The 23,795-nt window shown below is 47.0% G+C and overlaps 1 protein-coding gene across 1 annotated transcript; it reads left to right on the top strand.

The window, feature by feature from the left end:
• Window positions 1–11,264: 11,264 nt before the first annotated feature.
• LOC132571839 (zinc finger protein 436-like) lies at window positions 11,265–23,074 on the top strand. Its single transcript, XM_060238633.1, has 4 exons — window positions 11,265–11,374; window positions 15,615–16,671; window positions 20,135–20,264; window positions 21,572–23,074. Exons 2-4 carry the CDS (start codon window positions 16,126–16,128, stop codon window positions 22,630–22,632), a joined length of 1,737 nt encoding a protein of 578 aa, XP_060094616.1. The 5' UTR covers window positions 11,265–11,374; window positions 15,615–16,125; the 3' UTR covers window positions 22,633–23,074.
• The last annotated feature ends 721 nt before the right edge of the window (window positions 23,075–23,795 follow it).

Raw genomic sequence — 23,795 nt, 5'->3', positions numbered from 1 at the left:
TTTAACTGATTGAACTGGGGTTAAGCCTGGGACCTTCTGCATGCCAAGCAGATGCTCGGCCACTGAGCCATAGCAAAGAGTTCCATATTGTCGCCCCCCCCCCCCCCCGCCATCTCATGATTTCTTATGGGCTTGTGCTCATCTAGGAAAGGTATTTTATTTATTGAGTGCTTTAAAAACCTGGAAAACATACAGAGTGCGCAAGAAAACTAGGCTCACCCACATAGAAAATAAACTGAAATTATCGTATGGCATTGTGTGTGGAATAGCCAAGAGATCCCAGAGGGTCCGGCTGTCAAAGCTGTAGCTGTTTTTTTGACACCAGTAAGACGAGCTATGCTTTTTTTTTTTTTTAGGCTGCAAGTGTTAACAGCTTGCCTAAGGTCACCCAACTAGCTTCAAGCGAGGAAGTGAGGAATCGAACCCGCTTCTCCAGATCTGCCACTCTTGACCACTACACCAAACTGGCTCTCTTACTATACACTTACTATACTCTTAAAAATATTAGCCTAATTAAAAATAATAGCTAAAGCCATGGGGGGGGGGGGGCGGGTGGGATTCAAACCATAGCTTCATTGGAAAGGAATTTTATTGGCTACAGATGTTGAAGTGTTTTATTTACACCTTGTGCAGTTAAGTTTCTGATTTTGTGTGTACTTAAATGGAAGCAAAAATCTGTCAGATTTTTTGTCTCGCCCTCCCTGTATGGAGCACCGCATGATGTAGAGATTCCTTTTCAGCTTAGAGAACTGGCTCCTTCAAGAAAAGTTCATGGTCTCACATTTAAAATAAATAAATAACTGAAAGGAATCTGACCAATTCATGGAGGTTAGCTCTGCTAACAGATGTTCATCGTGATAGGTTAGTGGAACCTCCATATTCAGAGGCAGTGTACCTTAGAATACCAGGTTGTGGGAACAGGCAACAGAGAAACCTTACTTGTGTGATTTTAAGAAACATCTGGTTATTGCAACATAAGGACAGCTATGCTGGGTCAGACCAGTGATCCATCTAGTTCTACACAGTGGCCAGCCAGTTGCCCTGGAGGACTAAACAAGCAGGGCATAGAGGAAATATTGTGTCTGGCCCAGTAAAGGCAGTTCTTAAAAGAACTCAGTGGGTACAAAACCATACTGGCTCGATAGTGATCGGGGCTGCAATGTTTAGTTGACAGTTCAGGAACTCCCAAAAGATTTATTAAACTGGCCACCTGATTACACCAGGGGCCATTTTCCAAGAAGCATTCTTTTTCTCTCTCCCCTTCCCCTCTCCTTTTTAAATCAGTGCCTGTCCTTTCCTTCCTGCTATCCAGCTTGCGGGGATAGAATGGGCAGAAGGAGGTCTCAGAATATTCTCATATCGTGTTGCCACCGCTGGGCCTCATCCGCTTTTGTACAGACTTGCACAAATGGAATGGACAGATTAAACCAACCCACACTCCTCTTGTTGAATTGACCTAAGGTTTCTTGAAGAGGGTGATCCTCCTGTTGATAACAGAAAAACATGTTTTATGCTCAGGACTTTTGGCTGATTCTTGCTGTCATTTCTGCCAGGCCCGATTTGAAGGTCCTACCCTGGACCGTGTGAGGGAAAGGAGACCGGTGCGGAATGTGTGTGGGTGTTTTTTTCCCACTAAGAACAGTGACAAAAAGCAATGGAAAAATAGCGAGAGCTGGTTTATGAACGTACAGATGGGTATATGGGTGGTCTAGCTTCGTACGTGAGATATGGGGCGGGGTGTGGGTGGTGTGCCCTGATTTCACAAGCGGCTTGATGTTAGTGCATTGTGGAGGCTATGAAATAGCTCCAGAATGCTAAAAACAGCTGAGCTTTTGTACTTTTAACAAAATGAAATATAACTTAGAACGGCTAATGAGTTAGTCGATCGATGAATGGGATCGTGGTGAATTGAGGCTCTTGCCTCAAGCAAATTTACTGCTTCCAGATGGACTCTGTGAGGAAAATGGCTGGTGGAAAGCTGCTTATGTCCAAAATCCCTTGTGGATCGTGGTATCGGGTTGGTATGTTTCCTCTTGTAGGAAGTCAGCTGTTGTGGAGACTGACTAGTCAGTACTTACATGGGCGTAACCCAGGTTAGATCTTGAAGGGAGGAAATTGGCGGGCTGCCATTTGACTCATTTCTGTTTATGATCAAGTCAGCCCGTTTCTATATGTGAGCACAAACTCTGGCTAAGGGCTCTTGAACTCAAACAACAACGGAGGTTTGGTCAAAGCCTTCCACTTTTGTCCTCTCCCTTTGCCTCCATCTTGGCTGAAGAGAAGAGGCTTCAAGGAGGCCTTTGCTGAGTCTTGTGGGGGGAAAACTGTTGAGGGAGTTGAAAGACTGTTGCGGGGAGGAGGGAAATGGTAAGACAGAAAACCTCTGAAGATCACAGTCGAGTCCTCCAGTTGCTCCTCCGAAGACAGAAACTACTTCTAGCATCACAATGAAAATGAATTTCTGTCTTTCTGAATGCATTTGTGGCCTGGTTCTTTTGTCAGAGAATGAGGTGGTAGGGCCCTCAGGTGGTAGAAAGGACCGCACCACTTTGGTAGACGACCGCTTTGAACATTCCCTTCATGTTAAAAAAGTAAATCTCTCCCTGCAATTAGAAAACTGGCACCACAAGGAGAAAGGTTCTTCTTCTTGCCCTGCTGGTTTTCTGCTTACAGGTGAATTGGAAACGTTCCAAGCTATGATCTGTCAGCAGTAGACTGAAGCAGTTCTATCCTTTCTGTACCTTCAGGGGTCTGCCACCCCGTTTTCTGGCATGCGTGAGCCTGAGTTGGTGGAAGATTTCAGGACACTACATGTCTATGCTTTGAGGGGAGGGGGGGGAGGGAAACGCATGGGTAAATTTTAATCAGTGTCCTTGTATTGGAGATTCTATGTTTATGCTGTGTTTTATGATGTATATAACCTTGCACATTTCTATGCCTTGATGGACTGAATAGTTTGTGGTCAACAATGCCATTCAGGTTTCAAAAGTGCAGCTATGCAACCCTGGACTTTTTTTTTCTGGCTTGTGACATTGACTGCTACCCAGCCCCGTGTCTGTCCGTCTGTCCTCCCCCACCCCAGACTCAATGCCTGATTTTTGCCAAAGAGCACTCTGCCTTACTCCGTATGTCTGCAAAAGTTACTAGTCCTAAAAAAAAAAAACCCTTCCTTTTATGTAACCAGTCTTGTTTGTGACATATCAAGGGTACAGAAGGAAACAGAAAGGAGCAGCTCTCTTCCAGTTTTATACAAGCATCCCTGCTGACTCACCGCGAAAGGTTTAAACTCACCATAGGTGACCACGCAAGTAGCTCAACTTGGACGTCGTCTGCCTTACTTCACACGTACTTGAACAATGCTTATGTATAGCGGCACGTGAACGCTCTTCAGCTTGTCAGGGATGTTGCAGAATACTCCACCCAGACTAGTTTCTTGGCATCCCAAAGATGTTTGTGTGCAGTGCGTGGTATTTTTTTCTGTGTTTGTCTTCTGGCCTTTAGTGTTTTTGTTTTGCTTGGGCAATGGGAGCACGCAACTTGCCTCATCTTCTTTTATGAAAACCCTTGTGGAGGAACAAAATCCCAGTGGCTTCTGGGGGAGGAGATTTGGAAACACTGGACTCATTCTCTCCTCAGTGCAAACGTTGGTATTGAGTCAGCTTCTTGACCAAAGAGCGGCCATGTTCTTTGTATCAACAGGTGGAAGCTTACAACTGCAAAGTCCCATTTACAGTAGAGGTCGTACCAGAAATTGTGAAGTGGCTGTGGCCTCCCAAGTCTCCTTCCATCTTCCGTTCTCTGCTCTATTTTTTTTTTTTTGCCTGAAAAATTAGTTTTGATGTGACTCAAATTTGCATGTTTAATTAAGCCATTGAATTTGGAGAAGGGGTGCTTAAGATTGGTTAAGACCCACATGGGTTTTGATGACACAGGCATGTACTTCCTGGAGCTTGTTGACCTTCTAATGCAGTGTTTTGGGGGGAGAGCCTGGTATCCATTAACCTGGCTCTTCAGAAGGGTTGTCTGTGGAAAAATGCATGCCCGATAGACAGTCTGTCTTACGCTTTCCGACTTGAATGGAAAACACTCAAGATCTGATACCCTGCCAACTCTGGCTGGCCACAGCTTTGGGGCAGTGCTAACTAGCAATTTTAATGTATATGATTGTCTTGTACACCAGTTTTGTGTGCCTGTTTATCCCCTTTTCTTGAAATAAATGTTCCTTTGATTAAGCACTCCAAAGGTCAGCTTTCGTTGTTTTAACGGCAAGGTTTGTGGAACCAGTATGGATCAGCCATCTTGAGCTATATTACAGGGGTGGCCAACGGTAGCTGTCCAGATGTTTTTTTGCCTACAACTCCCATCAGCCCCAGCCATTGGCCATGCTGGCTGGGGCTGATGGGAGTTGTAGGCAAAAAACCTCTGGAGAGCTACCATTGGCCACCCTTGAGCTATAACATTAAAGGGGTTTGCTGGGGAAAAGCTTACTTTGGCCTACCTGATGGATGAAAGAGGCAGAAGCCTGAGGGGAAGACTAAACTGCAAAGAACCCAATCCAATAAGGAGTATATAGTGGGAAAAAGGCTCCAGGGAGAAAAGACCCTGTATGTTTTTCAGCAAAAGAAGCAAGATGTCTGGCTAGAGAAAGATATGAGCAGGGGGGAGGATTAAGGTAGCTGAAGGCGTGTTGTAGAGGCAACAGACACAATCAGTCATCATAGCATAGAGCAGGGGTGTCAAACATGCAGTCCAGGGGCTGAATCAGGCCCCCGGAGGACTCCTATCAGGCCCCCGAGCAACTGGCTGTCATCTGCTTCCTTCTCCCTCTCTCTTGCTTCCTTCTGCATAAGTTTGCTTTGCAAGGCTTGCTCAGTTGCAAACGAGCTACAGAGCAAAACCTCTATTTTCTACATTGACTGAGGCTCCTCCCTTGGGGAGAAAGTGGGGCAGAACTTGTTTTTCTAGGCTCTCTCAATCACACAGCAGATCTATTGTGCCAAGCCTCTTTTCTATTGGCTGAGTCTCCCCCTCCCCCCAATCCCCTGGGGAAGGAAAGAAGGAAAGAAAGAGCCAGCGCTTCCTTTGCCCAGTTCCCTGGATCCCATGGGAGAAATACAAAGAAAGCACCTTTAAGACCTATGAGTGCTAACATTTTAAGCATATTAAGCATGTTTTAAGTTTTTTTAAAAATATATTTGTTTTTGTCTGTATCCTTTATAAAGTTTATATCTCTGATACCTAATCTTAAATAGGCACATACATGGCCCTGCCTGACATGACTCGGCCCAACCCGACATGGCCCGGTCCAACAAGCTCTCATTTATGTCAGATCCGGCCCTCATAATAAATGAGTTTGACACACCTGGAGAGGTCTCCACCCTTTTTGAGCCTGCAGGCACCTTTGGAGTTCAGATACAATAATGGTGAGCACAATCCCAAAATGACTGCCGGCACGAGGTGGAGTTATCCACTAAAATGGCTGCCAGAAGAGGCAGAGTAACTCTTCAGCATTTCAGGCAGAAACTCTCTTAAGACGAACATGCTTTTTTGAAATCTTTGCATGTACACCATATCTTCAGTTAGAGGACTATCAAAAGAGAGGGGAATCAGATTATTAAGGGAATTCATGTCTGACAGTGCAATCCCACTTCTTTATGAAAATAACAAGAAACTTCAAATTTCCTCTTTCTCTTTTTCATAATAAGATATAGTATATAGAATCACAAGTGTGTAGGACAACAATCGACATCGATTCAGGTGGGCAGCTGTGTTGGTCTGAAGAAACAGAACGAAGTCTGAGTCCAAAGGTACTTCCAAAACCAACAAAATTTATCTCTGGCATACAGTTCTTGAGACATAGATCAAGATGAATAGCTGAATTAGTCTGTCTGTAGCAGCAGAAAAGAGCAAACGTCCAGTAGCACCTAAAAGGCTAATTATAAAGATTATATAATTACAAGGTATTATTGTTGTATTATGACTGTGAGCCACCCAGAGTCCGCATGGAATGGGCGGCATATAAATTTAAAGTAAATAAAAATAAACAAACTAACAAAATTTGTTGCGGGGAATAAGCTTTTGTGAGCAACTGCTCATTTCTAGCTGTATTTGAAGACGTGAGCAGTGACTCACAAAAGTTCAAACCCTGCCACAAATGTTGGTAGTTAAGGTGCTCAGAAGAGGGTCTCAGTCTTTGGTGACTTCAGTCTAGTCCAGGGGTGACCAAATTTGCTTAATATAAGAACTACATGGAATAAACAGATGTTTGAGAGCTACAAGACAGGAAGTTGTTATTCAGTCGCACAGTCGAGTCCGACTCTTTGCGACCCCATGTCCAAGTCACGCCAGGCCCTCCTGTCTTCCAACATCCTCAGAAGTCTGCTCAAATTCATGTTAGTTACATCAGTAACACCAGCCATCTCATCTTTTGCCGTCCCCTTCTTCTTTTGCTTCTTTTGTTGAATCTAAGAGGTGCCCAGGTAACCTCTGAGTCCATGCAGGTGAGTGGGGTGCTGAAGAATTCAGACTGTTTCCTCCATAAAAGAGGAGGGAAAGGTGTGATACTCCTAGAGTAATTGGAGGACTTGAAGCAGCAGGTAAATTACCTCAGAAGGACTCCAGGTTTTCTATAATACTACACATGAATATTTCAGGGACATATTGTGTGGCTTTCAAAGCCCTCACTGACCCATCAGCTGGCTTGGAGAAGAACTTTGCATCTTTAAATCACTTCTCCAAACCAAGCCAGCCGACTGCTTGGAGAATGCATTTAAAGTTGCTTTCTTTCTACCTCTCCCCCCTCCCCCATCTATTTGCCTGCCTGCCTTCCTGTCTTGAATCTTGAGAGTCCCTTGGACTTCAAGAAGATCAAATCAGTCAGTCCTAAGGGAAATCAACCCAGACTGTTCCCTGGAAGGTCAGATGCTGAAGCTGAAGCTCAAATACTTTGGCCACCAAATGAGAAGGGAGCACTCCCTGGAGAAGATCCTGATGCTGAGAAAGACAGAAGGCAAAAGAAGAAGGGGATGGCAAAAGATGAGATGGCTGGTCAGCGTTACTGATGTAACAAACGAGAATCTGACCAGACTTCGGAGGATGGTGGAAGACAGGAGGACCTGGTGTGACTTTGTCTATGGGGTCGCAAAGAGTCGGACTCGATTGTGCAACTGAACAACAACACACATTTTTTGTCTTTGCTCAGGAAAAATGGCCCCAGAGCCAACTAATTTATCCAGTAGCTCCCAACTTTAATGTCACTAGCTCGCAAAGTAGAATTTTTGCTCAAAAGACTCCACAGCTTAGAGAGGGTATTGGTCAGGGCTCTGCAGTGGAACATCTGCTTTGCAAGCAACAAGTCCCAGGTTCAATCCTCAGCAGCATCCCTAGCTTTAAAAAGGTTTAGAACGGAGTCCAGTGGCACCTTTAAGCCCAACAAAGTTTTATTCCTGGAATAAGCTTTTGTGTGTGCACGCATGTGACAGGGATAAAAATATAACTGAGATGAAAGATGTAGTGTACTGAGTTTGGAGGCATTTAGAATGCAGCATGCTTTACTGGCGAGTACATCACAAAGACAACACGGCAGGGCCAGGTCCCCGATTATAAACATTTCCTGGAACAACCCCTTTCCTGGTTAGGTCCAATCCTGGTCAGTTAAACTTCCCACCACAGATCTTCATAAGCGGATTGCATTTGGTCCTTACGCCAGGTGACCCGCAGTTTCCTGCTGGTCACCTCAGCTCACGCGTGCAGTCACGCTGTGTTGGAATTTCAGGGACCAAAATGCAAGACACAACACTCCTCCCCCCCTAGTTCAGGACACATATTGTCTTTCAAATAAGCTGGTGGCCGCCGCTCCCTGTGGGACCACTTTGGTTCACCCTGGGACTCAGGGGCTGCTGGAATTGCCAGTGGAGCACGGCCCGAAGAGCACTGCCCTGTGACTGCCTCAGTGTTGGCAGTGTTGGTCTCCCCCGTCTCGGCAAGACTCCACCGTTGGCAAGACTGGGGCCAGCCGGGCAGTGGCTGGTGGCGTTCCTTCGCTCTCTCCGTCCCCCACTTCCTCAGATTCCACCGGTTTGTCCAGCAGGGTGCCGTTGTTGCAACTGATCAATGTGTCGACGCAGGAGCTGGCCCCCCTTTGTCGCGACCTCGTACGAGCGGGACCTGGTGACTCGCAGCACTTGGACTTGTATCCACTCCGAGCCGCTCGCAAAGTTCTACAGTGTCTGGGATCCCGTGGGTGCAAAAGACTCTCCTGAGGGCCCTAACTGCGGCCAATGTGGAGGTTGTGGCTAAGGGGATCACCTCCAGCCACTTTGTCTAAGTGTCCACCAGGATGAAGAATGTTTGACCCTGGTATGGCCCTGCGAAGTCTAGGTGTAACCTGGATCAGGGCATTCGATTGGATTCCCAGCGGTGAATGGGAGCGCTGGGCAGATCTGGCCGGGATTCCTGGCAGGGCTGGCACCTTCTAACCCACTCCTCTGTCTCCTCATCCATCCCCCACCAGACATAACTGCTTGCCAGGGGTTTCATACGGACGATCTCTGGGTGTGTTTCGTGCAAGGCCTTGAGCACTTGCTTCCAGAGAGGGAGGGGGAACACCACCCTGCTACCCCAGAGAAGACAACCATTATGTTAGGACTGTTCCTTCCAGCGGGACACAAAGGGTCGGAACACTGTGTCTATCTTGCCGTTGGGCCAAAACGCACGCAAAGATGCGGTCCTTGCCTAAGAACCAGGCTACTTCAGCTGCGTGGAGAGGCCTGTCGGGAAGAGTCTCAATCAGCATAATGCGGTGAGCAGGGGCCGGATCGGGATCCATCGTCACCAACGGGAGACAGCTGAGTAGGGTTGCCAAGTCCAATTCAAGAAATATCTGGGAACTTTGGGGGTGGAGCCAGGAGACTTTGGGGGTGGAGCCAAGATCAAGGCTGTGACAAGCACAATTGAACTCCAAAGGGAGTTCTGGCCATCACATTTAAAGGGACGGCACACCTTTTCAATTCCTTCCTTCCATAGGAAATAATGAAGGATAGAGGCACCTTCTTTTGGGGCTCATAGAACTGGACCCCCTGGTGGGTATTTTGAGGAGAGGCACTAGATGCTATACTAAAAAATTGATGCCTCTACCCCAAAAAACAGCCCCCTCAGAGCCCCAGATACCTGCGGATCAACTCTCCATGATTTTCTATGGGAATAAATCTCCATAGGGAATAACAGAGTTCCCAGCAGACATTTCCCTCCCCTCCCCCCACTTTCTGACGACCTTGAAGCAGGGGGAGGGCCTCCAAACCGGGGGATCCCCTGCCCCCACCTGGGGATTGGCAACCCTACAGCTAAGAGCGTCCGTGTGACCCATTGCTTTGCCGGGACAGTAGTCGAGCGTGTATGTGTACGCATTCAGGAACCGGTTCCACTGCAGAATCCGCTGAGACAGGATCTGTGGGGTCTGGTAGTCCGGTGCAAGGAGGCCCGGCAAGGGCTTGTGGTCCATGGCAATTGTGAAGCGCCTCCCGTACAGGTAATTGTTGAACGTATATACTCCCGACATGATTGCCAGCGCCTCCTTGTTTATTTGGGCGTAGTTGCACTCCGCAGGGTTCAAGGTCCAGGAGTAATAAGCCACGGGAACCTCCCTCCCGTCCGGGAGTTGGTGCCCCAGGACCATGCCTGCTCCATAGGGGGAAGCGTCACAGGCCAGGATCACCAAAAGTGACTCGTCGAAGTGGTGGGGCACCTCGTTCGAAACCGGAACGTCCTTGACTGCCTGGAAGGCGGTGGCCTATTTCGGACCCCAGACCCACGGCTTTTTAATCAAGAAGTCTTCCCAAAAACTTTAGAGCCGGCCAAGGATGCAAGGACATGGCTGACCACTGGAACGGCGTACAGGTGGTCCTGGAGTGCTTTATTGATAGTCTGCACATATGCGCACGTCCCCATTTGGCTTCACCGGAGTGCAACATGCTTTATTGGCGAGCACATCACAAAGACAACATGGAGGGGCCAGGTCCCCAATTATTTACATTTCCCGGAACAATCCCTTTCCTGGTCAGGTCCAATCCTGGCCAGTTAAACTTCCCCCGACAGATCTTCATAGGCAGATCGCATTTGGTCTTTACGTCAGGCGACCCGCTCATGCGCAGTCGCACTGTGTTGGAATTTCAGGGACCAAAATGCAAGACACAACAAAAGAATTTCTCAAGACCTAACGAGAGAGGCTGAACAAGCAAGAACGACAGAAACATGATAGGGAGTCTTGTGCTGATTGGGAAGAAACGCATGTGTGACTAGTCAAGGAAGAACAAACTGGAAACAACCAGTCTGAGATAAGCAGGACAGGGACGCCTAAAAGATTGATGATGCAAGGTCATCATGAGTGTATTTAATGAAGTTGCAAAGTACATATTGGGTATTTTCAGCCTGAGACCTCCACTGAAGTAGAATAAATGAGTTTCTCACTGATCAGTTTTGGGGAGGGACGGTGGCTCAGTGGTAGAGCATCTGCTTGGGAAGCAGAAGGTCCCAGGTTCAATCCCTGGAATCTCCAAAAAAGGGTCCAGGCAAATGGGTGTGAAAAACCTCAGCTTGAGACCCTGGAGAGCCGCTGCCAGTCTGAGTAGACAATACTGACTTTGATGGACCCAGGGGGGGTCTGATTCAGTATAAGGCAGCTTCATATGTCTGAGTCTTTGCCGCTGGCAGGAGTTAAACAGGGCTCCGACAACACACCTTTCTTTAGATACATTGAATTGAAAGTGACCAGGCCATAGTATAGTGGTGGTGGAGTGAGGGGGGGGGGGTTGTTGCCAGGAAGGGTTACTGAAGAGTCAAGATGCATAAGTAACTGAGCAATAAGTATAGCTTGCCGAGGGCGGGAGCCTCAGCATGGTCCAATGCCCTAGAGTCCATCCTTCAAAGCAGCCGTTTTCTCCAGGTTAGCTGATCTCTGCCAACCGGAGATCAGCTGTAAAAGCGGGCAATCTCCAGCCCCCCCCTGGAAAGCTCCAGGGAAATTTTTCACAGCTCCAGGAAATTTTTCACAACGAATTCGTCTTCCAGGTTCCGCGAGCCTGTTTGGGATTCACGTTAACTCAAGGACGTAAAAACAAAACAAACAAAACCTCCAAACCAATCTGTTTTGCTCAAGCCCTGCAAGAGTTAATACCAACAGAGCTGGGATTCCCAGAGAGGATCAAAAAGACATTTTACAGGGTGTGATGTTAAAAAAATATATTTCTTTTTTCCCCCAAGTCCTTTGCTCTCCTTTTTCTAACCCCCTCCCACCGGCACCCACCTGGGAACAGCTGCCTTTAGGATTGCTTGGGCTGATGCTCCCGGAAAGCTTCGCTTCTGCAGCTTTTAAGTGGAGGTGAGTCAAAGGGACTTCTGGAAGGCGGCGGGGGGGGGGGGGGAATCTAGGATTAGATTGCAGCGAGAAATAGGGTCGCCTGCACTCCCGCCATAAATACTGCCTTGTCGTCGGGTTGGTGCACAGTCCTGGGGAGAGGCGTCAATTGGAGGGGGATAGACGAGAAATGCAGAGGATGCATAGAAAAAATAGAAGCGCTCTTAGAATCATAGAGTTGGAAGGGACCTCCAGGGTCATCTAGTCCGACCCCCTGCACAACCCAGGAAACTCACAGATACCTCCCCCTAAATTCACAGAATCTTCCTTGCTGTCAGATGGCCATCTAGCCTCTGTTTAAAAACCTCCAAGGAAGGAGAGCCCACCACCTCCCGAGGAAGCCTGTTCCATTGAGGAATCGCTCTGTCAGGAAGTTTATTATTTATTTATTTATTTATTTCATTTATATCCCGCCCTCCCCCACCTTGGCAGGCTCAGGGCGGCTAAGTTCTTCCTAATGTTGAGCCGGAAACTCTTCTGATTTAATTTCAACCCATTGGTTCTGGTCCTACCTTCTGGGGCCACAGAAAACAATTCCACACCATCCTCTAGATGACAGCTCTTCAAGTACTTGAAGATGTGGTGGGGAGAAGATATAGGAGATTGTAAGCCGCTCTGAGTCTCTGATTCAGAGAGAAGGGCGGGCTATAAGTCTGCAATTCTTCTTCTTCTTCTTCTTCTTCTTCTTCTTCTTCTTCTTCTTCTTCTTCTTCTTCTTCTTCTTCTTCTTCTTCTTCTTCTCCTCCTCCTCCTCCTCCTCCTCCTCCTCCTCCTCCTCCTCCTCCTAGGATTGCCACTGTCCATGTGGTGGATTGGAGATGTCTCGGAATTATAACTGGTCTCCAGGTACAAGACACCAGTTCCTCTGGTGAAAATGGTTGCTTTGGAAGGTGAACTCTGGCTGCAGTCACACAAACACAATAATGCACTTTCAATCCACTTTTGATTAACATTCCAACTGGACTTTGCCAGGTCACACAGTAAAATCTAGTTGGAAAGTGGATTGAAAGTGCATTATTCAGTGTGCATGATCAGCCTGTGACAGGGGTGGCCAAAACTGTGACTCAGGAGCCACATGTGGCTCTTTCACTCATATTGTGTGGCTCTCAACGCCCCCGCTGCCCTGTCAGCTGGCTCGGAGAAGGCATTTCTCACAGCCAAGCCAGGTAGTGGCTTGGAGAAAGCATTTAAAGTTGCTTTCTTTCTGCCCCTCCCTCCTTCATCCATCCATCCATCCATCTATCCATCCATCATCTCTTCATCTCTCCATCCATCCCTTCATCCATCTCTCCATCCCTCCATCTATCCATCCATTCACCCATCCTTCCATCCATCCGTCCATCCATCCAACCATCCATTCATCCAACCGTCCATCCATCCATTCATCTGTCCTTCCATCCATCCAACCATCCATCATCTTCCTTCCTTCCTTCAAACATCTTACATTCATGTATTGTGGCTCTCAAACATCTGATGTTTATTCTATGTGGCTCTTACATTAAGTGAGTTTGGCTACCCCTGGCCTGTGGCATTATACCTGGCTGAGCTCCCTCCCCTCTCCAAACCCCACCCTCCCCAGGCTCCACCCCCAAAATCTCCAGGAATTTCACAATCCAGAAGTGGCAACCTTAGCTGTTAGGCTGGTCTAAACCTGGAGCAGATAAGAGACGTAGAGGCCTGAGGGATTACTACTTCAGACTGCAGAAGGGATGTTTTTGAATGCTTCCTGACATTTTTAAAAATATATAACCCTGCAAGTAGAAAGCTAAGCACAGAAGGGGACTGCCTAGATTTGTATTCCTGATTCACAACTGCGTGAGCTTTTCCCCCAGCCTACAGGAAGTTTTTTTTTCTTAACTAGTATTGAAAATGGTGTGAACTGTTGAATGTATATAGCACCACTTCACAATATCTGGCTGGGAAACCACCATTTCAGCAATGCCATCTTACGCTTCAACTCCCTGCATGTAGCAAGCTAGCTCCCTAAGCAAAGGGGGAAGGAGGAAGTAGCTCCCGTACTAGTTTTTTCTTCTTTGCATGTGTGTGTGAATGGAATGTTCAAAGCTGGATTTCGCCCCCTACCATTTGAGGAAGTGCAGTCTTATCACCTCAGGGCTCTGCCACTTCTTTCTACAGCGTATGGGAGCAGGGCCAAAGTTACTGGTTGTCCAGCAATGGCTACTAGCCATGGTGACTGAGGGGAACCTCCACATTCAGAGGCACTAATCCTCTGAATCCCAGAGCCAGGAGGCAATCTCAGGGGAAGGTCTCAACCTCTATGCCCTGTCGTTGGCCTTCCAGCGGAACTGGTTGGCCAATATGTGAGACAGGATGCTGGACTAGGTGGACCATTGGTCTGATCCAGCAGGGCTCTTCCGATGTTCTTATCTTTCTGAAATCTGTGAATTAGAGACCAAACACTAAAGACGTTTACTTTTCCCTCCTGAGTTTTAGGGACTACTCAATATATTTTATTATTCTCACTGTTTGTTCAAACTCCCAGTTCTGTACCCTTTGTTTCCCCCACCTTTTCAATAAAAGTTGTTTAAGCTCAAGTCAGGTTTTGAGTGGGGCATCCGAAATACTCTGACTGCTAGCCTCACCCTTTTTTTTTTTTATTTAAAACAATTTATTGTAATGTAATATATTGTAATAGCGTGTCATCATTTGTCATTAAATGTTAGTACACATATATAACATTTTCTCCACCACCACCCTTTTATGATCCCCCAGCAGTGCATACCCCCTTAGCAAACGTCCCTGTATTACTATTTAATCTAATTTGTTATAAGGTAATAAGCTCTATCTATTAAAGAATCTTTCTCCCAAAAACCCAAAGGTTATAATTCTAATCCATCTTCATGGTATTTCTTCTTAATCATTGGGGGGGGGGGAGAAAAAGTTATAATCCAATAATCATATTTTTAAACTGCAATCCATATATTGTTTCTTTAAAAATTAACCATTGTCAAAGATCACCAAATGTCCTTTAACGTTCCATTGTTTTTCAATGTATTTTTGAAACTTTCCCCATTCATTTTTAAATTTCTCTAAATCTTGTTCTTTTAAGATTCTTGTAAGTTTGTCCATTTCACTCCAATGCATGACTTCCAGAGTCCATTCCCATACTTCTGGTATATTGTCTTGTTTCCACATTTGCGCATATAATGTCCGTGCAGCTAAAAGCATATACCAAATTATTGTTCTATCTTGCTTTTGAAATGTTTCCATTTTAATCCCAACAGGAAAGTATCTGGTGCCTTCTTAATATTATATCCCAAAACTTTCGAGATCTCCTGCTGAATCATTTGCCAGAATTGTTTCGCCTTTTCACAAGTCCACCACATATGGTAGAAAGATCCTTCATGACATTTACATTTCCAACATCTATCCGACAACTAGTTGTTCATTTTTGCTAATTTCTTAGGTGTCATGTACTACCTATATAGCATTTTAAAGCAATTTTCTTTAATGTTATAACACGTAGAAATTTTCATAGAGTTCTTCCATAGGTATTCCCATGACTCCATCTGTACTTCCTTGTTTATATTTATTGCCCATTTTATCATTTGTGATTTAACTAGCCTCGCCCTTTTAAAAGGGTTACGTATGGCAAAAAAACCCTTCAACAACCCCAAACCCTCAGCTTAAGTGCCATAAAACATTAACGAAGAAGAAAAAGAAGACTTCAGATTTATATCCCACCCTTCTCTCTGAATCAGAATAGTTTACAATCTCCTATATCTTCTCCCCCCACAACAGACACTCTGTGAGGTGAATAGAGCTGAGAGAGCTCTTACAGCAGCTGCCCTTTCAAGGACAACTCCTATGAAAGCTATGGCTAACCCAAGGCCATTCCAGCAGGTGCAAGTGGAGGAGTGGGGAATCAAACCCGGTTCTCCCAGATAAGAGTCTGCACACTTAACCACTACACCAAACTGGTTCTGCTTTTCCATTTTCATACCTCAAACCAGAAATGGAAGAATGTGAGAAGAATTCAACTGCGTCTTTCCAGGCCAGCATGGTGAGAGCCAGTGTGGTGTGGTGGTTAATGAACCAGGGATACCAGTGGCAGAAAAATGGGGGAATTGAAAAGGATTGGGGACAACAGCATAAGAAAATCAAATGAAGTGGTGAAAGGGAACGTTCAAATATCCCTGCCCAGAAGCTGAAAGTTTAATTTTCCTCTCATCTCTTTCCACAGAGCCAAACAACACTGTTAGCCAAAGTCTCTTCATGGATGAACTGTTTCTCAAGAGAACCTGATGGTAAGAAGAGGGTTCCAAGATGGCAAGGTAGCTACAGACAAAAAAGGCAAGGTAGCTACAGACAAAAAAGGCAGAAAATTTGGCCACCATTTGCAGAAGGAGCAGCCTGAGTGGAAATTATCACCTGCAAAGATGAAGAAGAGTATGTTTTTATACCTCGCTTTTCTCTACCTGAAGAAGCCTCAAAGCAGTTTACAGTTGCCTTTCCTTCCTCTTTCCACAACAGGCACTTCGTGAGGCAGGTGGAGCAGAGAGAATTCTGAGAGAACCGTGACTGGGCCAAAGTCACCCAGCAGGCGTCATGTGGAGGAGGAGTGGGGAATCAAACCTGGATTGCCAGATTAGAGTCCACCGCTCTTAATCACCACACCACACTGGCTCTTACCACGCTGTCCTGGAAAGACACATCTGAATTCCTCTCACGCGCCTCCATTTCCAGTTTGAGGTATGAAAATGGAAAAAGCAGAGTTGGCAGGTCCCGAGCTGGAGATGGGGACCATCAGGTCCTGTTTCAGAGGAACGGGACCGCAACAGGTAAAAAATGAGCCAGAAGATGGACTGTCTTCACAGCAGTGGGAAGCCCAATGGCAGGAGTTCCTCAAGACGGTTCAGTCCCCTCCATCCGGATGGCAGAAGCCACATCTTTCAGAGCCTCTGCCAAAGGATGATGGAAAGGCTTCTCCAGAAACTGCTGAAGGTGCCATCAGCTCAGAGGGACAGTGCCAAAACTTCAGGCAGTTCTGCTATCCGGAAGCTGCAGGTCCACGGGAGGTTTACAGCTGCCTCCGGGAGCTTTGCCATCGGTGGCTGAAGCCAGAGAGACATGCCAAGGAGCAGATCCTGGACTTGGTGATCCTGGAGCAGTTCCTGGCCATCCTGCCCCCCGAGATGCAGAGCTGGGTGAAGGAACGGGGATCCGAGAGCTGCTCCCAGGCAGTGGCCCTGGCCGAGGATTTCCTCTTGAGACTGCAGGAAGGAGAGACCCTGGAAAAGGTGGGGAGAACATTTTGCCCTTTAGTAAGTTGGGAGTTCAAGCTTGACCCTGAACTGGTTATATCTCAGAAGCTAAAGCAGGGTTGGCCCTGGTTAGTACATGGATGGGAGACCACCAAGGAAGTCCAGGGTTGCTACACAGTAGGGCTGCTAAGTTCCCGGGCCAGGCAGGGGTTCTCCCACCCTGGAGGTTCCCAACCCGCCTGTCCACACTGGGCCGGCGGGGAAATCTTCCCCCAATGTCGCCAGCCACTCTAGGAGCATCCAGGAAAACTCTATGGTTTTCCTGGATGCTCTAGCAATTTGGGATGAAAACTCTATGGCTGGAGGCCACAGGGGACTTGACAACCCTACTACACAGAGACAGCCAATGGCATACCACCTTTGTTCGTCTCTTGTCTTGAAAACTCTACAGGGTCACCATAAGTAAGTTAGGGTTGCCAATTCCATATTGGGAAATAACTGGAGATTTGGGGGGTGGAGCTTGAGGACAGGTTTGGGGAGGGGAGGGACATCAGTGTGGCATAATGCCATACAGGCTGCCTTCCAAAGCAGCCATTTTCTCCAGGGGAACTGATTTCTGTTGCCTGGAGATCAGTTGTAATCAGTGTTCCTTCTAAGGTGAGTTAGTATGAGTTAGCTCACAGATTTTTAGCCTCCAGCTCGCACATTTTTGTCTTCGCTCAGGAAGGATGACCCCAGAGCACTCTGATTTATGCAGTCGCTCACAGTTTTAATGCTAATAGCTCACAACTTTAATGCCAGTAGCTCACAAAGTAGAATTTTTGCTGACAAGACTCTGCAGCTTAGAGGGAACATTGGTTGTGATCCCAGGAGATCTCCAGCCACCACCTGGAGGTTAAAATACAAATAAAACAGGCTCCAGTGTATAACTGGAGAATGTCAAACAAACTTGCACCGAAGAATAAATATAATATATGGACACAGTCTCAAGGACTGGAAGCACACATGCATTGATCCGAATGTAATTTTCTGTGGCTCCGCAGAACATTATGTCAATAGAGAGTCTAGGCTGACAAAGAGTTGAAACTGTGTCTGGAGAGCAGTCCCGTTCCATTTATCTCTCTTTTGTGGTAAACTTCCCATGGATTTCCTGGTGCATCTTCTCTCGTTATCTTCTAGACCAGGGGTGGCCAAGCTGTGGCTCTTTCACACTTATTGTGTGGCTCTTGAAACCCCCACTGCCCTGTCAGCTGGCTTGGAGAAAGCATTTGTCTCTTTTATCATTTCTTCAGTGGTTTGGAGAATGGATTTAAAATTAAAGTTGATTTCTTCCCACCACTCCCTTCCCTCCTTCCTTCCTTCCTGTCTTGTGGCTCTCAAACATCTGATGTTTATTCTATGTGGCTAGGGTTGCCAAGTCCAATTCCAGAAATATCTAGGACTTTGGGGGTGGAGCCAGGAGACTTTGGGGGTGGAGCCAGGAGACACTGGGGTGGAGATGGAGCAAGGGTGTGACAAGCACAACTGAACTCCAAAGGGAGTTCTGTCCATCACAATTAAAGGGACCTCACAACTTTTAAATGCCTTCCTTCCCTCCACCCTCCCCTTCTTTGAATTCACCTCAGAGGCGGAGCGGAGTGGGCGACGCCGTTGCGCGGCTGCCGCCTCTTCTCCGCTTCACCGTAGCTGCTCCTCCGAGATGGGCTCAGGCTGAAGCAGCTACGGTGAAGCGGAGAAAAGGCGGCAGCACAGCGGCGTCACCCGCTCCGCAGGCCAGGAGCGTGGCGAGCCACGCTCCTGGTCTGCCTCCACCCTCCCCTTCTCTGATTTTACCTCAGAGGCGGAGCGGAGCGGGCGATGCCGCTGCGCTGCTGCCGCCTCTTCTCCACTTCATCTTAGCTGCTCCTCCGAGATGGGCTCAGCCTGAGGAGCAGCTACGGTGAAGCGGAGAAGAGGCGGCAGCTGCGCAGCGGCGTCGCCCGCTCCGAGATGGGGTGGCTCACCACGCTCCTTAGCGCCGTTTCCCCTCCCTCCCCCCGCTTCTGTTTTTTTGGGGAGTGGGGGAAGAGGCTGGAAATCCTGGGGTCCCCCGTCAAGGCGGGAGGGTTGGGAAGCCTATATGTGGCTCTTGAGTTAAGCAAGTTTGGCCACCCCTGTGCTAGACTTTTAATAATTTCGCGATTCATGAGGAAGAGAAAGCTACATGGACCCAACTGAAGATGCATTGAAAAAAATAGTAACAGAAATCCAGGGAGACAGCTCATATATTGTTGTTAGTGTATACACACGGTGTATTTGATATTATATGTTGTATGTATACCGTATCCATATATTAATATATTTATTCTTTGGGGCAAGTTTGTTTGACATTCTCCATGACCTGGAGGTTGGCAACGCTACCATAAGTGGGCTGCAATTTGACAGCACTTTCCACTCCCACCAGTCCAGATTTGGCCACATGAAGCTGCCTTATACTGAGTCTGAACTTTGGTTCACCTGGCTCCGTATTGCTTCCTCTGAATTTTATTTTACTTCATTTATACCCTGCCTTTTCCCCCAGTGGCCACCCAAACTGGCTTCCATTGTTCTCCTCTCCTCCATTTTATCCTCACAACAACGCTGTGAGGCAGGCTACATTGAAAACGCATGACTGGGCCAAGGCCACCCATTGAGCTTCCATGGCAGAGTGGGAATTTGAACCTGGATTTCCCAAATCCTAGTCCTATACTCTGACCATCGCACCGCATTGGCTGGTACTATTTCGCCAGGGTCTTGAGAAGAAAACAGGTCTTTCCCAACACCAATGTGGAAATTTCAGGAATTATAATGTTTCAGTTGTAACTGGGGTTGTAATTAGGATCGCCAGCTGAGCCCCTCCCAGTGGTAAACAGGAACAATAAATGAGGCAAAGTGTGTTCTTATCACAGGAATCAACAGCTTTCCAAAGGGATTAGATAGATTCATGGAGGATAACTCTATCAGTGGCTACTAGTCATGGTGACTGAGGGGAATTTCCACATACAGAGGCACTAAGCCTCTGACTCCCAGAGCCAGGAAGTCACAATAGGGGAAGGCCTCGGCCTCTCTGTCCTGTTGTTGGCCCTTCAGAGGAACTGGTTGGCCGCTGTGTTTAACAGGATGCTGGATTAGATGGACCGCTGGTCTGATCCAGCAGGGCTCTTCTTATATTCTTATAAAAAGGGATTAGATAGATTTGTGGATGATAAACTTATCAGTTGCTACTAGCGATGGTGACTGAGAGGAACCTCCACATTCAGAGGCAGTCTGACTCCCAGAGCCAGGAAGTCACAACAGGGGAAGGCCTCGGCCTCTCTGCCCTGTTTTCGGCCCTCCAGAAGGACTGGTTGGTCACTGTGTGAGACAGGATGCTGGACTAGATGGACTGCGAGTCTCATTCTGGTGGGTTTTTCCTATATTCTTATCACCTGCTGAGGAGTTCAACCTTCCTTGAAGACAGTGTTTGATTTCTCATTTTCAGGAGCCAGCAAGGCTGTTCCAAGAGGTGGTTATCAGTCTTCCAGGAGAAGAGGGGCCTTTGCTGGAAATCTCAGAGAGAGATCCATCTAGAGAGGTCAAACAAGAGAGTGAAGGCGATGCCAGCTTGTTAGGTAAGGACTGGCTGTGCCAATAACTTATTTATGGTTCAGGGTGGTTGGGGTTACGTGTGACCTTGTCTGCTTTCTCACTATGGGAGCTTGAGATTCAGGGGCATGTTTTGTCTCACATCTGGGAAGCAGAAGCAAGGGATGGCCTCAGCCTTTATGCTCTGTTTGTTGGCCTCCAAAGGAGCTGGTTGGTCACTGTGTGAAACAGGATAATAGACTAGATCGGGGTGGCCAAACTTGCTTAATGTAAGAGCTACATAGAATACACCTCAGATGCTTGAGAGCTGCTCAGATATTCGAGAGCTGGAAGGAAGGAAGATGATAGATGGATAGATGGATAGATAGATGGATGGATAGATAGATAGATAGATAGATAGATAGATAGATAGATAGATAGATAGATAGATAGATAGATAGATAGATAGATAGATAGATAGATATTGGATTTATATCCCACCCTATACTATGAATCTCAAAGTCTTAGAGCTGTCACAATCTCCTTTACCTTCCCCCCCCACACACACACACACAATAGACACCCTGTGAGGTAGGTGGGGCTGAGAGAGTTCTCCCAAAAGCTGCCCTTTTAAGGACAACTCCTACGAGAGCTATGGCTGACCCAAGCCTATTCCAGCAGCTGCAAATGGAGGAGTGGGGAATAAAACCTGGCTCTCCCAGATAAGAGTCCGCACACTTAACCACTATACCAAACTGGCAGGCAGGAAGAAAGGGAGGAAGGAAAATAGATGTGCAGGAAGAGATGGAAAGAAAGCAGCTTCAACTTTAAATGCATTCTCCAAGCTGCTGGCTGGCTGGCTGGTTTGGCAAACTGATTTAAAGAGACAAAGGTCTTCTGCAAGGTGGCTGATGGGGTGGTGGGGGCTTTGAGAGCTATGTGTGAAAGAGCCACATGTGGCTCCTGAGCTGCAGTTTGGCCACCCCTGGACTAGATGGACCACAGATCTGATCCAGCATGCCTCTTCCTTAGTTCACGGATGAAAGGTGTTTCTGTCCTTGGAGCATCTTCTCCTTCCTGCTGTGGAACATACAGCCTCCTAAAATGCTGCTTCTGGGGGAACAGCCTTCTCCAACAGCACAAGGTGGGGGAGAGCTGAAAACCTGCCTCATGATGGGAAGGAATCATCCCCCCCCCACCACCCCATGAAAATCTCACTGTATCCAACCCGTTGTAATTTCTTTCTCTCCTGTCCATCTCCATGACACTACACTGGGCTGACTGAGTCCATCTTCAGTTCTGATCATTTCGTTCCATACTAGTAACATAGACTTTTCTCTCTTGATTCCAGCAGTCAATGAGTACCAGGGTGAGAACAAAAGACAGCCATTTGTAGCTTTATTGGAAGGTCCCAAGCAACATGGGGTGGAAAGAAATGATGGCAGGAATCAAGATGGGCAAAAATGGAAGGAAGGAACCAAGGAATGGAACAATGAATCCATTACTTATCAAGATGGTGGTTTTTGTGAAATTACAGTGCTGCCAAGGATGTACAACAGGAAACAAAGGAATAAATGTACCGTGTGTGGGAAAGTTTTCAGAGATGAAACTTACCTTCATAAGCATCAAAGAACCCACACTGGGGAGAAGCCATACGAGTGCTCAGACTGCGGGAAGAACTTCCGTTGGAGCTCAGATCTTCACCGCCATCACAGAACCCACACAGGAGAAAAACCATATAAATGCTCAGACTGTGGGAAGAGTTTCCGTCGGAGTTCAAACCTTCATAGGCATCAAAGAACCCACACAGAAGAGAAATCCTATGAATGTGCTGACTGTGGGAAAAGTTTTCGCTGCAGCTCCAGCCTCCTTAGTCATAAGCGAACGCACACTGGAGAGAAACCATATGAATGCTCAGACTGTGGTAAAAGCTTCCGTCTGAGTTCAAACCTTGTTAGCCACAAGAGAACCCACACTGGAGAGAAGCCCTATGAATGCCCAGACTGTGAGAAATGCTTTCGCCGAAGCTCACATCTGAACACTCACAAGAGAATCCACACTGGACAGAAACCGTACAAATGCTCAGATTGTTCCAAAACCTTTTCTGATAGGTCCAACCTTCTTAGCCACCTGAGAATCCACACAGGACAGAAACCGTATAGCTGTTCGGACTGTACCAAAACGTTCTCCAATAAATCCAACCTCCTTAGCCATCAGAGAATCCACTCGGGGGAGAAGCCCTACGAATGCTTAGACTGTGGGAAAAGCTTCAGCGTGTGCCAATATCTCACCCGGCATCAGAGGAGACACACGACAGAGAAACTGTATGAATGCTTAGACTGCGGGAAACGATTCAGTCAGAGCCAATACTTAATTCGGCATCGAAAACACTCACACAGAAGGCAAAGCATGTGAACACTCACACTGTGTGGAAGATTCCATTGACACATTTGCATGACTAACTGTAAAAGCAGTCTTACTAAATGACAATCATATCAGTGTTCAGCCTTGTGAAGAGAGACAAAACTTAAGAATACAGAATCCTAATATTCCATTTGTCTCTGCTGTAGAAGATACAGTGGGCATCATGCAGACAGGGCCTTTCTGACAATGGCCCCATGAATGCAGAACTGCTTCCTTTGGGAGGTGCAGCTTGCTCCCTCCTTACTGGCATTTGGGTGGCAGGGTAGAGCTTTTCTGGAGTGTTTGAAAGGTGATGCTCGTATCTCTCCCATTGCTAGAAAATGTGGAATTTCTGCTTGGTATGGTCCCGAAACATTTCAGCGTGATCTTACCATTTTCTCTGCCACCTGGCAGAGTTCAATCAGATGCTTTTAAAATATATATATAAATAGAACGAGGTCTGGTCATAGTTGGTGTGCTATGCATCACGCGCAGATTTCCTCCAAGGTTTGATGGCTGAGGGCACAGTTTTGCACCTGATTAGTGTTTCTAGGTTGTCCAAGTGTGACCTGGGGAGCCCAGGCTAGCCCGCTCTTGTCCAGTCTTGGAAGCTAAGCAGGGGTGGCCCTGGCTAGTATTGTGATGAGAGACCAGCAAGGAAGTCCATGGTGGTTTTGTGGAGGCAGCCAACGGCAAACCACCACTGATCATCTCTTGCTTTGAAAGCCCTATGGGGCCGTTATGAGCAGTGTTCCCTCTAAGCTGAGTTAGCGTGAGCTAGCTCACAGATTTTTAACCCCCCACTCACACATTTTTTGTCTTAGCTCAGGAAAAATGGCCCCAGAGCACACTAATTTATGCAGTAGCTCACAACTTTCATGCCAGCAGCTCACAACTTTCATGCCGGTAGCTCACAAAGTAGAATTTTTGCTCACAAGACTCTGCCGCTTAGAGGGAACGTTGGTTATGAGTCAGCTGTGACTCGAAGGCACTTTCCACTTCCACCAGTATTTCTAGGAGGGAGGGACAGCCATGTGGAAAGGAGGGAAGCTGTGGGGTTCTACAAAAAAGGCAAGGCTACGTTACATGACATGTTTGTAACATGACTCCTTGCCTGATTGGACACCAAGAAAGACTACACTGCTGGATCCACACTTTTGGTTTCTGTCTCATAG

The sequence above is a fragment of the Heteronotia binoei genome, chromosome 5, assembly GCF_032191835.1.
Source record: "Heteronotia binoei isolate CCM8104 ecotype False Entrance Well chromosome 5, APGP_CSIRO_Hbin_v1, whole genome shotgun sequence".
NCBI classification, from domain to species: Eukaryota; Metazoa; Chordata; class Lepidosauria; order Squamata; family Gekkonidae; genus Heteronotia; species Heteronotia binoei.
Note: the sequence above shows the minus strand (reverse complement) of the source record. Positions and strands in the feature narration are given on the sequence as shown.

What these genes read in the sequence shown, in the direction of transcription:
- LOC132571839 (XM_060238633.1), top strand. Translation starts at nt 16,126, where the DNA reads ATGAAAATGGAAAAAGCAGAGTTGGCAGGTCCCGAGCTGGAGATGGGG. An exon ending in AAGGAGAGACCCTGGAAAAG is followed by an intron (nt 16,672 to 20,134) that starts GTGGGGAGAACA and finishes TCTCATTTTCAG; the next exon opens with GAGCCAGCAAGGCTGTTCCA. An exon ending in AGGCGATGCCAGCTTGTTAG is followed by an intron (nt 20,265 to 21,571) that starts GTAAGGACTGGC and finishes TGATTCCAGCAG; the next exon opens with TCAATGAGTACCAGGGTGAG.